At 44.0% G+C, this 16,237-nt stretch overlaps 2 protein-coding genes across 2 annotated transcripts; both read left to right on the top strand.

Moving 5' to 3' along the window:
* The first annotated feature begins 4,312 nt into the window (after positions 1–4,312).
* Positions 4,313–8,550, top strand: LOC124379996 (TNF receptor-associated factor family protein DDB_G0272098-like). The gene is made up of 2 exons (XM_046840668.1): positions 4,313–5,094; positions 6,600–8,550. Exon 2 carries the CDS (start codon positions 6,855–6,857, stop codon positions 7,659–7,661), a length of 807 nt encoding a protein of 268 aa, XP_046696624.1. The 5' UTR covers positions 4,313–5,094; positions 6,600–6,854; the 3' UTR covers positions 7,662–8,550.
* A 3,715-nt stretch (positions 8,551–12,265) lies between these two features.
* Positions 12,266–13,897, top strand: mid1ip1b (MID1 interacting protein 1b). The gene is made up of 2 exons (XM_046840684.1): positions 12,266–12,416; positions 12,646–13,897. Exon 2 carries the CDS (start codon positions 12,902–12,904, stop codon positions 13,379–13,381), a length of 480 nt encoding a protein of 159 aa, XP_046696640.1. The 5' UTR covers positions 12,266–12,416; positions 12,646–12,901; the 3' UTR covers positions 13,382–13,897.
* The last annotated feature ends 2,340 nt before the right edge of the window (positions 13,898–16,237 follow it).

Raw genomic sequence — 16,237 nt, 5'->3', positions numbered from 1 at the left:
TTCATTTAAAGGATGAAAACTTGAATTTTTTCCGGATACGAGGGAAATCACTGTTGAGATGCTTTTTTAGAATTTTGAGTGTTTGAGTTTAATTTGACTAACAGGATTGTAGATTATACTCAGTACACGGTGTATTTTTCGTAATCTTTTGTTTCATTTGTGATTTTTTTTTTTTTTGTGTGTGTACATTTTAATGTACTTTTATACCGTTCTGTGTGCTGTAGTTCTGGTTTCGACCAACAGGTGGCGGTATGATACTGCTGTATAACGGAACTCGGCGAGAAGCTCAAGTCATTCATCAGGAATTTATATATATATTTATATTTTAAAGAAATAAATAAACAAAAAATAAAAAATAAAAACAAATCGAGAAGGAATAATTGCGTTCCTAAATAAATAAATAAATAAATAATTGAATTAATTCATTAATAAAAACTTCGATCATAAATTGAGTAAAAAATAATGAACAGATACAAAAGATTCAGGAATATAAAATAAAATCACCTGGAAATACTTGTGCTTATATTATTAAGTGTCATTATTGAGTAAATTAGCAATAGTCCCAGTTGTACTTTGTGTGTGTGTGTGTGTGTGTGTGTGTGTGTGTGTGTGTGTTTGGGGAAATGCCATCTTTCTCAACATATCACATCACACACCAGATTATTAACATCCTCTGAGGATAAAAACGGGTGTGGTAGAGTGTGTGTTGAGAAAGAGGGAGAGTGTGTGTGTGTGTGTGTGTGTGTGTGTGTGTGTGTGTGATGGCAGTATTACTCAATCTCACCTGTAGAGTTGCCTTGAGCGTAAATATCTGATGTCAGGTGTTGATGAAAGATTTGGTTTATTTTGGTTACACAAAAGCGTGTGTTGTTTCGACGCTGGTGGAGGAACAACCGTAATAATGTAGTAATGTAGGTTTAAGGGCCATTGTTTACACCTCACCAGGGGGCGTAGGTCAACTTTCATTCCGCCTTATTAAGTTTGCTTCAGCACATCGAGACTATGCAGAGAGCTACTGAAGCTCCTAGCCAAAGAAGGAGACCCAAACCTGTTCCAGCATGACAATGCCCCTGTGCACCAAGCCAGCTCCAGGAACATCTGCTTTCCCTGGTTTGGGAGTGTGTAGAAGATCTTCTCCAGAACCACAGATCTCTGCCCACTCCTCTTCCCAGGTCTTCTCACCTCAGCTCCACAAATCTCCACAAAATCGAATCTTCCCAGAAGACTGGAGCTTAGTATAAGAGCAAATGGAGACTCGATGTGGAATGGGATGTTTAAAAGAAAAGAAAAAAGCACATACCTCTCCTATGGTCAGGTGTCCACAAACTTTTGGCCATATAATGTGTTTACCCTCTGCTGCATACAACCAGGAATAAAGTTTCGGAGTGAAAGTGAGATAAAGTCATGTTTGAGAATATTTGAGAAGCTTATTATTTCTATATTAATTGTGTCTGTGAGGTGAAGATTCACTGAGATTCAGGTTGTTTTATTTGTGTGTCTGTGAAGAGAGATGACAGATACGGCAGAGAGCGCCCCCTGTCTGTCAGCGTTTTGTTATGCGGTTATTATGAGCGTGTTGGAATTATGAGTAGACCCTTTACACATTCAAATGATGTAAAAAATACAAAAGTTATGTAAATGATTTAATTAAGAGATTAATTTAAGTTCGTTTTGGCATTATGAGGAACAAACGCTACAAAAACGCGCCGGCGAGTTTGTCGACCCGCAGAGGCTCGGTTGTGAACATCATGGTGGGTTTTTCCGCTTGATTTAAGACTTCGCACGTCAGTAAAACAAATGTTTACTGTATGTATTTTTTTATATTGAGTAAAAAAGGGACATTGTGAATAAACGTGTGTTTCGTTGAAGGTTTTAATTTCGCTTCTTTTATATTTATTTATTCATTCATAAATTTTTTTTATAAAACCGATCAAACAGAAATTCGCTAAATTAATCGCACGTTAATAAAATTTGAGTCAATTTGAGTAAACTCCACCCACTTTCTACTGATCTCATAACAGGACAGTGCTGCACCAATCAGCTGCTTCACTGATTCACGGTGGGTGTGGTTTCACTGGTCAGAGCTCGCAGACCGCATCTGTAGCACGAGCTCAAATCTGTTCATGTGGATTTAATCACTGATTTTTCATTCCACAATGACTGAAGGAGGAGAAACTGATTTGGTCGCAGAGGAACATTCAACTAAAACAGTTTTCATGAACCGTTTTTCCTTTCCAGTTTTCTTCCCTGTAGAGTTTGCATACAATTTGCTTTCATTTCAAATCCCCAGGAAACCGTGATGTGATGTGATGAGGTGAATCTCTGCTTCTGCTGGAGATGATGTAGTGAAGCTGTGGCTCCAGTGAAAGGAGATGTTTAAACTCACTGTATGAGGTTCCTGTCTGTTTCACTGAACTTCACTATAACATTAAAGCTGATACTAAACCCAATCAGACTTCACATAAGATCTGACCAATCAGAGATTAAGAAATTCATTGATCAGTTGAATGTAAGGAAGTTAGGAAGCCTCCAGAGATGTACAAACACTTTTCTCACGTGTATTATTATTATTGAATCTTTTTTTTTTTTTTTTTTACTGTTTATATTACGTGTACCCCCAAACACACACACACACACACACACACACACACACACACACACACACACGTGATCCATTTTTATATGGAGCCAAAAAACTGTTGTTTTTTTCTCACGTTATCACGTCATAATGTACTAAAGCGCTTAGACACTTCTGCGCGCGCTCGCATTTGCACGCGGCCCCCGTTTTCTTCTTCACACCGGATGTGCTAATGAGCCGTGATGAGCTGAAGATGAGAAATGATGAGGATGATAAGGAAGGATGATGAGAAGGGAAACCCACCACGAACACCCCCCCTCTCTCTCTCTCCTCCTCCGGCTCGTGCGCAGTTACTCAGCCACTGCCTGGACGAGCGCGCGAAGCGGCGCAGCGTGGCGTGACGTGGCGTGGCGTTTAAGTGGCGCACACACACACACACACACACACACTCACACACTCTCTCTCGTGCTGTCTAATCTCGTTGAAAAGCAAATTAACCGAGGCGCTCGCGCGAGACGGATTCGGGACGCGCGCTCGCGCTCTTTAATACGCGGCGACAAATTACATCTGCGATCATTCGTGACGCCGAAACCGGAGAGGCTTTTAGCGGCGCGAGCAGGAGGGGGGAAGGGGGGGGGGGCTGCAGTGGCGGCTGCGTTTTTTTCTCTTTCATTCTTTTTTTTTTTTTTTGTCTCCGCGGAGAGCGCGCATTCATCATCCCTCCCTCCCCTGATTATTTGCAAATATTTGCAATTTTAATAAGGCTCATTTGCATAATTCCTAGGATCAACATAACTCTCCGGAGCGGCGTCTCCTCCACGGCCTGCCTTTTGTATGTAAAGGAGCCGAATTTTTTTATTTTTTTATAAAGCTCGCAATTATGGAGGAGCCTTCAGGCTTCAGGCACAGTGCAATAACACACACACACACACACACACACACACACACACACTGATGTAAGCCCTGTTCATGCAGTGGCTGACGAAATCCTGTTTTTAGAAATCTGCTTTGGTTTCTGAACACCTTCACACGTGCCTGGAAAGAAGTCTAAAAAACATCTAAGTAGGTTTTTCGCTGTCTGATTTCTGATCGGATTTTGCTGTTGTGGACAAAAAAACTGGAAAAAACACAAAAATTGTCATAAATTGGAATCTGTGGCTTTACAATGCACATTTCTGTGATCGATTTAAAGCTACTGCGAATGAATACAACCAAAAGACAAAGTTCTTATTAAACACTTCAGGGTGTCTGATGACCACCGACCAACCCACCAGCCCACCAACCTGAGAGCAGCACTGGATGATCCCAATCTTAAGTTCTTACAGTGTGAACTTTAGGAAACTCACAATACCTTCTGTGCCTGCTCTATTATCAGGTCTTAAACAGGTTAAGTCGGTGTGTGTGTGTGTGTGTGTGTGTGTGTGTGTGTGTGTGAGAGAGCTAAGCTGAGCTAACAGGATCAGCATGATTGTTATCCTTTACCATGAGTGACCAGGAGGTTGAGTTGATCCCCAGGGCCCTGAGTAAACCATCAAGAACAAATATAATGCAGAAGATTGAAATGTGTCTGGATTAGAAGGACATTTTCCCTATCAGGAGATCAAAATATATAATGGCACCCGTTATCATTCTCTATAGGGTTGGTAACTGTTGGGTGACCTGGAGGATCTACTTAAGAAGATCATATCTGACATTGGAGTGAAGTGAATTTACAAAGATGCACAGATTGGTTCTATTTGCTTGTGTTGAATCAGTGTGTTTTAATTTATTGGGCCACCTTGATTAATTTTTAAAAATATATTTAGCAGAAAATGTCATTTCTCAGTGTGGGCCGACATCAAACAGACCCGGTCCAGAGAGCGAAGCGAATGTTTGTCTTCTTTTGGCTCACCCCAAAGTGGTGGACATCAAAATTCATGGTCCAGTCAACAAAACTGACCCAAAATGGATCATCAGAATTTCCAGTGCACCACCATTTGGAATGACGTTTTGACACGTGCTGTGGTGTTTTTGTGTACTTGCTCCAGTGTGTGAACGCGTTTGAGAGAAATCACGTGGATCTTGAAGAACATTGCTGGTCGTCAGAAACCGTTTCGAAGTATCAGTTAGACGTGTCGTTGGGGCTGCGCAGTATCTGCGCAGTGGTGCGTATAAGCAAAAATGAACCACGTGTGACTCTACGGATACGTGACGCGTGCCCGATGTTTCACGTGAAACAATCCCCGTGGACAACACAAGCAGTTCAAACTGAGCAACAAAAAAACAAAACAAAACAAAAAAAAAACAGCAGCAAAAAACAAAGACAAAACACCGACGTCTGCGCATACTGAGCGCGTTCTTGATGTCCGCGAAGGCGTGTGTACAGATTGACGCTGGTTATCAGTTATGGCTGTAGCACCCCGACTGGATTAGCAAACCGGATTGTTTGTGTTTTTTGGTGCAACAAGTGAAACCAGAATTAAACCCTTTTTACTTAAACAGTCCCTGAACCCGAATCTGAGCTTTTAAACCTGAAGGTAAGCGTTTTGTTCAGAAAATCCCCGGAAGTGAACAGTCTGACTTGTGAAACGCTAATTAGCCAGCTAGCAGCAGCACAGTGTTAGCTTGGTGTTTGTGCATGGAGCTCCAGGGTGATGATGCCACCTCAGGAAGAATACACAACAACTCAACAGTTCCTTTTTAGAATCAAAACAATACACAACACACAGCGTCATTGTACATACACCCCCCACCCCCCCTTCATGATGGCTGATTAATTTCATATATATATATTTCTCATTTATTTCTGCAGGGCATCAGATGCAGATGATCAGATTCAGGTGTTGATTTGAACTTTGCTCTTCCATGATAAGAAGGATCAGGGGTGAGATGTAGATCATGCAGACTGTGATAAGTGTGATGATGATGATGATGAGGAGATGATGATGGAGATGAGGGAGATGATGATGGAGATGATGATGATGATGATGATGAGGGAGATGATGATGATGATGATGGAGATGAGGGAGATGATGATGATGATGATGATGATGAGGGAGATGAGGGAGATGATGATGATGAGGAAGATGATGATGATGATGATGATGATTTATGAGGTTCTCGTGCTTCAGGATGTTTTATAACCCCACAGGTTTGACTGGACTTCAGGATTGTAGGATTTCGGACATAATGTTGGTTTTGTATAGGATGTCGAGTCAAAACTCGTTAATACGTGTTTATTGCTTGTTACGTATCTGGACGAAAGATCTGGACCAAAGTGTGCACCAGGAAGTCTAACCAGAGGTGGAACTAATAATAAACTATTCGACTAAATATTCTAATAAATATATATATAGATAAATAAATAAAAGTAATGAATTGAATAAAAAATACTACTATAATAATACTTAAGTTTAATGTTTTCACAGGAAAAAAAAAATCGGTTATGTGGTTTATGACAATGAGAGAAATCGCAAGTGGGGATTCCGAGTTCGGAGCGAGCGCACGCATTAAACAACTCCTGCGTTTTTTTCCGCATCGACGCGGCGAACTGTTTTGATTGGACACTGCATATTTTAATATTTGTTGGTTATACAGTAATGAAATGTCCTGCTACATCAGCGGATTTACTGTAAAACTATAAGACTTTCCATTCATTTCACAATGAAATCGTGACACTAGTAAATTGAGCTAGCTTAGTGAGTCCCTGGTGATAACCAACATTAGCATTGTTAGCATCGCACCTGTACAACAATGCGGTGAAGTTGTAAGTATCTACAAGCTTGTGCAGGTTTCTATAAGCTGCCAGTTCAGTCACCGCGGCTCAGCGCAGCACACTGCATAATAAAGCTGTTGCTGTCAAACTGGTCGCTTAAATACGTTGCATAAGAATTTGAGGGAATTTGGCTCGGGTCCGCATCACTGCCATAACGCTGTGAAATCGGATTAGTTTGTAAAACATGATCGACACGCCAAGCAGTCTGACCCAGCAGCGTCATGAGTTTCGCCCCAACTCAAAGTGTGTTTTGTTGTTTGATTTCAGGACGGTAGCATCTGATCAGAATCCAGATCGCCAGTTGATTGACGTTTGGAGGAAACGCCCTCATTCTGTATTCCCTAACACTCAGGAAATGATCCAGCTGAAGTGAAGAGCTCATGGCTGTTCCCAAAGGCTGAATCTGTCTCCTCGGCGTTAGAAGAGTCACCGGGGTGCAGTCAAAAAAAACTATAAAGCCGGAACGCCTGCTTCATCTCCAGGGATCAAGCGGTGGAATTTCGTCCGAGAAAACGTGCCGCGATGCCGCGCTCCAAAGAAATCTCTGAAGAGGTCCGCAGAAAAGTGGTGGAGGCTCACGAGTCCGGAAAAGGCTACAAACAGATTTCCAAAGTCATAGGGCTCCCGAAGACGACGATCCGAGCCATCCTGCGGAAATGGAAGCGCTTCGGGACGGTTGTAAACCTGCCCAGGTCCGGCCGGCCTTCCAAGATCTCTCTGAGAGCGAGGCGGGAAATCATCCGCGAGGTCATGAAGAACCCCTGCACCACCTCGAAGGACCTTCAGGCAACGCTCGCGCTGTCGAACATCAGCGTCCACCAGTCCACCATCAGAAGGATACTGGGGATACACAGGAGGCCGACTCTGAGTTCCTTTGAAGGAAGCATGGCGCTGGAGACATCCAATCCGGAGGAGGACAACGCGGTCGACGTAAAGAACGAGGAGGTGCTGAAAAACCCGAACACTAACGCTAAAGTACGCGACGACACAGAAGGTGCTGGACGTGACGAGAACGGCAGCGACGGAGGGAAAAGGTCAACATGCGCTAACGGAGAAGACCAAACGCTATCCGCGGGGGTCCATGGTGGTGAGGATGTTCAGAAGACGACCTCAACTGTCCATGATGTTCCTGATGGTGAGACCTCGTCGACAAACCCAGGCAGCGCCGGCAGAGCTGATGATCGCGAGAAGAGCGATGTTCAGACGCATGACGTCACCAGTGCCTACAGTAGTAGTAATAATAATAATAATAATAATAATAATAATAATAATACTGATGGAAATTGGAACGAGGAAATGGATTACATCAGAACGTTAATGTTTTCTTGAACAAACACCTTTACTACGAGTGTGAGTCTCCTTCATGGTGATGGGGAAGATCTCCAAAATTTAGACAGGGGGGCAACTACAGTAGGGTCCAAGAATTGTTCTCAGTTGAGGATGATGATGATGATGATGATGATGATTATAAAACCTGAAATCCGTTTTTTGTTTCTTCTTCATTCCGTTTAATCTGTAACACTTTTTGTATCGTGACTTGTTGTGTAGAATGTTTTGTTTCTTGTGTAATGTAAATGTAAAGAAACACAAGTTCCTAAACGCGGTTTGGGATTGTTTTTTTTTTGGACCCTTCCGTATTGCGTCCCTGCATTTCAGACAATCCTGAGACGGCTCTAATCCGATTCCTCCACACGGCCCGAGTCGATTCACACTCGCACTATTATTACGAGGATTAAAGGAATGTGTGTGCGCTATAGAATGCACTAATGCTGGTGCTTTATATTGGGCTAATCGGGTTAGCGTGGCTAGCTATGACCAGCCGTGACCCGCCAAGAAAAAAAAGATGAGGAGAAATTCTTGAGTGTAAAAACACTCCGTTGTTCCGTTAGAATCCGTTTTTGCTGAGACCGGGACTGAGACAACAGCGACTCAGTGGAACCTCCGACCTCCACGTGGAGATGTTTTTGCACGTCCGGATCTTCATCTTCATCTCGCTGGAAAGAAAAAAAAAACAGACCAAAAATGAGTGACTTTGATTTTGCTCATGTAGCATTTCAGTGGTTTTTTTAAAGCTAATATGTTATAAATGTCTCTGCAGTCGTGTTTATCATGCGCATGTTTATCCTCCAGACAAGAACAAACTTTTCTCCTCATTTCTGAGATTTTTGTTGTTTGTCAGAAAAAGTTCTCATTAATCAATAAAACCGTTGAGAAAGTGGTCGAGTATGTTGTTGGTGTTTGTGTGAATCGCGTGTTTGGTGCTCGTGGTGCAGTTCAGGTTTCGAGAAGTGTGTGTGTGTGTGTGTGTGTGTGTGTGTGTGTGTGTGTGTGTGTGTGGTCTGACTCTTGGAAAGGCTCGGTTAGTTTTCATGTCCTGAATTGTCAGAATGTAAATAGTGTGTGTTTGCTGCCCTTGAAAGTGTCGACCTCAGAGGGGAAGTAACACTGACTCACTTCTCTTCAGAGTTTCACCTGCTGCTCATTATTATTATTATTATTATTATTATTATTATTATTATTATTATTATTATTATTATTTTCATTTTTACTATTATTGTTACTATTAGTTATTTATTTTTTATTAATATTTTTACTATCATTACTATAATTTTTCTTATTTATTATAATTTTGTTATTGTTACTATTCATTATTTATTTATTTATTATTATTATTCATATTTATTAATATTATCTATCTATCTATCTATCTATCTATCTATCTATCTATCTATCTATCTATCTATCTATCTATCTATCTATCTATCATTATTCTGTAAAGAAGGAAGGAACGGATGAATGAAGAAGAATTGAATGTGCTCTGGTATGGTTTTTATATGGAATATATATTAATGTACATGACTGTGGGGTGGAGGTTTTTCTCTTGTTGATCTTGTTCCTCTTCTTGCTTCGCTTCACAACGTACTACACAACGTTTACTGAACAAGAGCCTGGTGGATGGAAACTGGACTGAAATGTTTTTTCTAAAAAAGAAGAGAAAAAATAAAAAAGGAAGTAAAATTAGGTTTATGTTAGTGGTAAAAATCAGTTTCTCTTCTCTTCTCTCTCTTCTCTTCTCTTCTCTTCTCTCTCTTCTCTTCTCTTCTCTTCTTCTCTTCTCTTCTCTTCTCTTCTCTTCTCTTCTCTTCTCTTCTCTTCTCTTCTCTTCTCTTCTCTTCTCTTCTCTTCTCTTCTCTTCTCTTCTTTCACAGTGGACCTTGTGCTCCAGGTCAGGGTGCTGAACTTGTGCTCCAGGTCAGGGTGCTGAACTTGTGCTCCAGGTCAGGGTGCTGAACTTGTGCTCAGGTCAGGGTGCTGAACTTGTGCTCAGGTCAGGGTGCTGAACTTGTGCTCCAGGTCGGGGTGCTGAACTTGTGCTCCAGGTCAGGGTGCTGAACTTGTGCTCCAGGTCGGGGTGCTGAACTTGTGCTCCAGGTCGGGGTGCTGAACTTGTGCTCCAGGTCGGGGTGCTGAACTTGTGCTCCAGGTCAGGGTGCTGAACTTGTGCTCCAGGTCGGGGTGCTGAAGGACTCTGAATGCTGAATGTCTCTGAAACTCTAAATATAAGTTTGTGTCACATTTTTGGAAAAGATCATTTCCAGGGTAATACACATCATAGCACAGACGTGTAGACACCAGTGATGTCCACGCTGACCCTCATGCTACACCAGGTAATGGACTCGTCCCCTCAGCAGGTTAAGGGGAAGTGTATGAGTGTGTAAATCAGTATCACTGTAGGTTCCATAACATCATATCTGTGTACCTTTTTTGAGATAAGATACTGTTTGTTTGGACATTGTATACATGATCGCCACGTGAACGAACCAGTTCAGTCTAGGTCTGAGGAGGTGGAGCTAAAGGTTTTCTGAAAGTACTCTAGAAGGGTTTGGAAAGTGTTCAGAAAAACACTGGTAAAGATAATGATGATGTTGGGACATGTGACCTGATCCACATGTTTAATAAATGAAGGATTCACTCATGAGCTTGGAATCATTTCAGGAATGTGTGGATTAAAGAGTTTAGCGAAACAGTTCCAGTTCAACATTCGCTAATAAAAAAAATCAGTTCAGGAGTCCTTCCTTTACTGGAGCTGATGTGCAGAGGCCACGCCTTCTTTACTGGATCTGACGTGCGGAGGCCACGCCTTCTTTACTAGAGCTGATATGTGAAGGCTACGCCTTCTTTACTGGAGCTGACGTGCGGAGGCCACGCCTTTTTTACTGGAGCTGATGTGTGGAGGCCACGCCTTCTTTACTGGAGCTGATGTGTGAAGGCTACGCCTTCTTTACTGGAGCTGACCTGCGGAGGCCACGCCTTCTTTACTAGAGCTGATATGTGAAGGCTACGCCTTTTTTACTGGAGCTGATGTGTGAAGGCCACGCCTTTTTACTGGAGCTGATGTGAAGGCCACGCCTTCTTTACTGGAGCTGATGTGAAGGCCACGCCTTTTTTACTAGAGCTGAGTGTGGAGGCCACACCTTCTTTACTGGAGCTGATGTGTGAAGGCCACGCCTTTTTTACTAGAGCTGAGTGTGGAGGCCACACCTTCTTTACTGGAGCTGATGTGTGGAGGACACGCCTTTTTTTACTAGAGCTGAGTGTGGAGGCCACACCTTCTTTCCTGGAGCTGACGTGCGGAGGCCACGCCTTTTTTACTAGAGCTGAGTGTGGAGGCCACGCCTTCTTTCCTGGAGCTGACGTGTGGAGACATAGATCTGGTCCTCGTTGACTGTGTGTTTTAGACAGTGTGGTATTTTTGAATACTGTCTAAAGAAAATTTCGTCATTCAGTCATAGCTTTACTTGCACACACGCGTGATGAAGAAGAAAGTTACACGTGATCTGGGACGTGTTGTTGTAGCTATATGTAGCTATATGTAGCTAGTCAAAAGTGTGTAGCTTCCCTGCACGTTCTGCTGTCATGCTAACTAGCAGCTTGCTAAAGAGCCTGATGTGGAAAAGCAACACCCACACACTCTGAGCTCCAGAACAGTCAGAAGACCAGCGTATGGGAGATTCTCTATTCCCCCCCACTATACGTCCTTATACAGAGGACCTGTTTTTATCTCGCAGTTGTTTGAACGTTGCTCACAAAAGAGCCGTTATGGGTTCAGACTTTTGACCCGAATTCATCACACAGCAGAGTTTGTTTAGTTCATTGATCAGCGGCTGTGAAGAAGAAGGTGTCGCTGGTATCAGCACTTTCAGGAGCGCAGTGGAAGATAGTGATGGACAGAAATTCTTTGCAGTGAAAGCAGATTTGATTATCGAAAAATTCAGAACAGCCACAACAGGACGAGCTACAGTCGGATTTACAGTGTAGGAGTTTAATCCTGAAACTTGGTCATGGACGGAATGTTCTTGTCACCTTAAATCCGCTTTGAAGGCCAGTTCTGAGGAGTAAGCTGACCTGGAGAACACACGCAATCGTACATTATATATTTTTTTACGTCGATTTGGATCGAATGACGTGTTCTTTACGTGTTCCTGCTGAAGACTTTGCCTGATCTGGTGTGAGAGGAGTGCAAAAAGATGGAGATCATGAGGAGACATAACGTCCTTCACACGTCCAAACACACCTCTGTCAGTTTTCTATGCATAAACAGTTGTACTTCTCTACCATGCACACCTGTCTCACATTACACACACACACACACACACACACACACACACACACACACACACACACACACATCAGTGTCCTGGAGTAACCCCAACTCAGGACTTCTGTGCTCCACCCCCATCCTCACATATATTCATCGTTTCATCAATGTTGAAATGATTTGATATCGTTATCGTATCGATAAAGGCTGTCTGGTAAAATATCGGACGGTTTTATAAGCGCTCATGATCCTCCAGTCTGTTTTCCCACTCGCTGCCTGAAAGCGCTCACGTGATTGGCTGCTGATCCTGACCGCAACAGAAGCCTGCATTCTGATTGGTCGAAAGTTGTGGGCTGATGCCTGCTTCTTATGAATATTCATGAGGCCATTGTGCGACGCTGAGGGAAAGCCGGAGACGCCGGGATTTCAGCCGGTTCTGTCACCGAGCGGCTCACGTGCGGGTTCGCGCGCAAGAACGTCAGAAGGTGAGTTAATCGTGTTGATTATGTCGGAAAAATTATTGATTTATTGATTGTTATTATTTGGACGCTTCACGGCAGATCCGCTACCGTGTGTCTGCACGCGCATCACCGTAGAGCGTAAAACAGTTGTGTTTGTTGATGTTTTTATGTTCACGACATCCCGCTTTTTAGTGCTGCGCATGCGCCGGTCCTCGAACCAAAACCCTGCGCTAAAATTCTTCTGTTATTTCAGGTCGGGGTTGTGTGTGTGTGTGTGTGTGTGTGTGTGTGCGTGTGCGCGCGCGCGCTGTCGGACACCGGAGAGACGCAGCGCTGGTGCGCGTGAACACCGGCGTCCTGCTGGAGGACACCGAAACCGTAGAGGATAACGGGACTGAATTTCCTCTGCTGTGTTTCCGGGACTGTAGTCAGTCCGGTGGTTAAGTCAGAACACCGCACCTTATCCGCTTACCGGCGTTAGACACGCACGTGGCGTCTCGCGCGCAAGGATGATGCAAATCTGCGACTCGTGCAACCAAAAGCACTCGTTATTCAGCGCGATGACGCGCTTCATCGGCGCCGTGAACAACATGGACCAGACGGTGATGGTCCCCAGCCTGCTGCGGGACGTGCCCCTGGACGATGATGACGGCGGAGGCTGCGGCGACGCGGAGATAAACGATCGCCAGGCGACCGCCAACGCGAACGGCGTGCACCCGGTACCGGTCGCGTATTACCGCACGGGCGACATGTACGGCTACTACGTGCTGCTCAAGTCCATCCGCAATGACATCGAGTGGGGCGTGCTGCCTGGGGACGAGCGCCGCAAGGAGCCCGCGCGCCTCGAGCCGGACACCGGGGACCTCGAGCAGCTCTTCCGCTTCCACCTCAAAGGTCTTCACGCAGTCCTCGGCGAGCTCACGCGCAAGGCCGACACGCTCACGGACCGCTACAAGCGCGAGATCGGCATCGGCGGCTGCGGGCTCTGACGTCATCACCCTGCTCACGCGCACAGCCGTTAATACGAGTAATTAATATTAGTTTTATTAAGAATATGTCGAGGAAAAGCCTCAATAACTCGTATTTCTACCGCACCTTAATATTATTATGATGATTACTTTCTTTTTTCTAATGGACTACATTGTTCAACTCGGGACGCCGCACGTGCTTAATAATGTATATGCAAAAAAAAAATCAGCACGTGTGAATCACGTGAGGACCCGAGCGGAAGTTCATCCCAGTGCAAAGCTGCTCATCAGCTCCTACAGCAGACCTTCAGTCAGTGAAGAGGAATTTAATGATCATTCTGTTCAGAAGAATGCTGAATGATTCCTGGAGATGCAGAATGTAAACACACACACACACACACACACACACACACACACACACACACACACACACACACACACTCTGATCATGCGTGTAATGTGTGTAAGGCTTGTCCTGGTTGTAGGGTTTTTTTCCAATCAAAGGTTTTAAAATAAAACATTTTTTTTGTAAATGTACTTTATGAGTCGAGTTTTTATTAAAGTATGATTTTATTCGTTATTTTATGATAAAATATCCTTCACGTCTCTCAAAGCCCAAATCATTAGATGTTTCTGGAGTGAGATGTTCTGCTCCAGAGCTACCAGACATCTGGTTTCTCACGCTGCATGGTCAGACGTATCCAAAGAGGGGGGGCATAAGGCATCAGGGAAACCCCATGATAAGTAAAAAATAGACTTAGGGGGGTCTCCAGATGATTTTAGTAAAAAATATATGAATTACACAACTGAGGACACGCAGACACACACAGACACACACACAGACACACAGAGGTGGCAGGTCGTCTCGGGACACGTCTCACTCGGGCCGTCCGGTCATGTCTGCACTTGTACAACAGCGTACGCTCTAAAGAAGGAATGAAACGACTTTGCGTGTGAATACAACAGCGATTTATTCCCCAGACACGTTCAGACACGGAGACGAGTGTGTACATCACACACACACACACACACACACACGTCTGGTCATCATGTACTTCTTTCCTCATCATGGACGTGTTGTTCACAGGTATGTCTACGTGTTCTCTCCCGTTACACGCAGACTGCAGACGCCGTGGGGAGACTGTTCACGATTACATGGTGTACCTCGTCTCATCGTGAGCTAGAGAGCAAACGTTTTCCAAAGTATTCCGACACCCACATTTTTCTCCTCCGTAATCAATTCCATAATGTAGAACAAACTCATTTCAGGAAGCACCGAAAAACAGTCAACACACAACCGTTATATACATTTATGTCCTTTAGCATTATTTATCTCATTCCTACAACTGAGCAGCTACGGGGTGAAGGGCCTCACTCAGGGGCCCAGGAGTGGCTTTTCGGTGGGGCTGGGATTTAAACTCAAGAATCACATTTCCTAAAGATCTTAATTTAGCTCCGAACCACAAAAATATACTTCATGCATGATGAAAACACAATAATAAAAAAGCGTACAATTGCAGATGTCTTTTGGATGCTGCAGTATCACATTTTTCCTTCACTTGAAACATGTTCCAGCATGACAATTCCATCCCTCCACGGAGTTCTTCCTTACATGGGGTGGATTGGAAGATCTCCTGCTAGCGAGATCTGACCCTCAACTCTATTGGTGGGACGGATTAGGAATTAGAACTCTGACTTCCACGTCAGGCCTCCTCACCTCACCTCCATCGGCGCAATCCAAAATAAAATACCAAAGGGTGGATGTCTTTCTTTGTGAAGGACATTTACTTTTCCGGGAAGGTCTCAGTCTCAGTCGTGTCTCGGGTGCGTATGAGTGTGTCTACGGTTTCTCGTTTTTTTTTTTTTCCCGATTCGCTGTTAAGTAAACACTCGTGTCCTCGGCTGAGCTGGTGCGCTATAAATACACACCGAGGGATGAGTAATGGCTCTGATTTCTACCAGGGCTGAGATGCTGCACGGTCTAATAACTGTGTGAAGTCATATCGTGAGGGGTTTTTTGGCCTTCAGTATCCAATCACAAGTTTCTGTAATCATGTGAACGTGAAATATACCAGAATTAATGAATTTTATCCTGATCATGTGGGGGGAAATCGCTCACACCGTCAGGTTCACATGCTGACACTCTGTGGTTCTGAAGGATGGAGAACTTCAATAGAAAATTAGGGAAGCTGGAGACACTTAGTGATAATCCTTTGGTGCGATTGTACGAACATGATCCTCATGCCGCACTGTAAGATCTCAGGTGTCACGATGTCAGACCGCACGTCAGACCGCCCGAAGGAAAACGTTTTGCGTCAGCAATCCGTGACACGTTCAGACCCGCCTTCCGTCGCTAACGGTAGCTAGCAGCTAACAAAAACGATCTTATTTGTGTTCATGAAATGCCATGTTGATTAAAAACAGTTCCTCCAGACCTCTATAGTTGCTCTTCTTGCTGTACTCCTATTGGTTGCTGGTTTGGCGTTCGTCGTAGGAGGAGTCACACTGCAGGAAAGAGAAGTGGCAGAATTGTATAGGAGGAAAAAATGATCACCATTACGACGGCTGTCGGTGAACAAACCAGCGATCAAAGACTATATTTTAGACTTTTCAGATTTGTCCCAGTCGAGCAAATCGTGGCCAAAATCACACAGTGTGCACCAGGATTTAGAACCACGAAATCAGATCTGGAGTTTTGCATTCTTTAAATACACCAGAACTCCACAGGCTTTGTGCATGAAACAGGAGACTCGGACGAGATCCTGTTCCCGGTACAGAGCCTGTCCAGCTGCCGTATAACAAAAGAACAGGAGATTCTGAACGAAAGACGTTTCTTCAGAATATGATCAAATGTTGATGAAGCATGGAGCTTAGGGA

The sequence above is a fragment of the Silurus meridionalis genome, chromosome 26, assembly GCF_014805685.1.
Source record: "Silurus meridionalis isolate SWU-2019-XX chromosome 26, ASM1480568v1, whole genome shotgun sequence".
Taxonomy (NCBI): Eukaryota; Metazoa; Chordata; class Actinopteri; order Siluriformes; family Siluridae; genus Silurus; species Silurus meridionalis.
This window is presented reverse-complemented; position numbering and strand designations above follow the sequence as displayed.

Excerpts from the sequence above, each read along its gene's own strand:
- mid1ip1b (XM_046840684.1), top strand. The coding sequence starts at position 12,902 with ATGATGCAAATCTGCGACTCGTGCAACCAAAAGCACTCGTTATTCAGC.
- LOC124379996 (XM_046840668.1), top strand. The coding sequence starts at position 6,855 with ATGCCGCGCTCCAAAGAAATCTCTGAAGAGGTCCGCAGAAAAGTGGTG.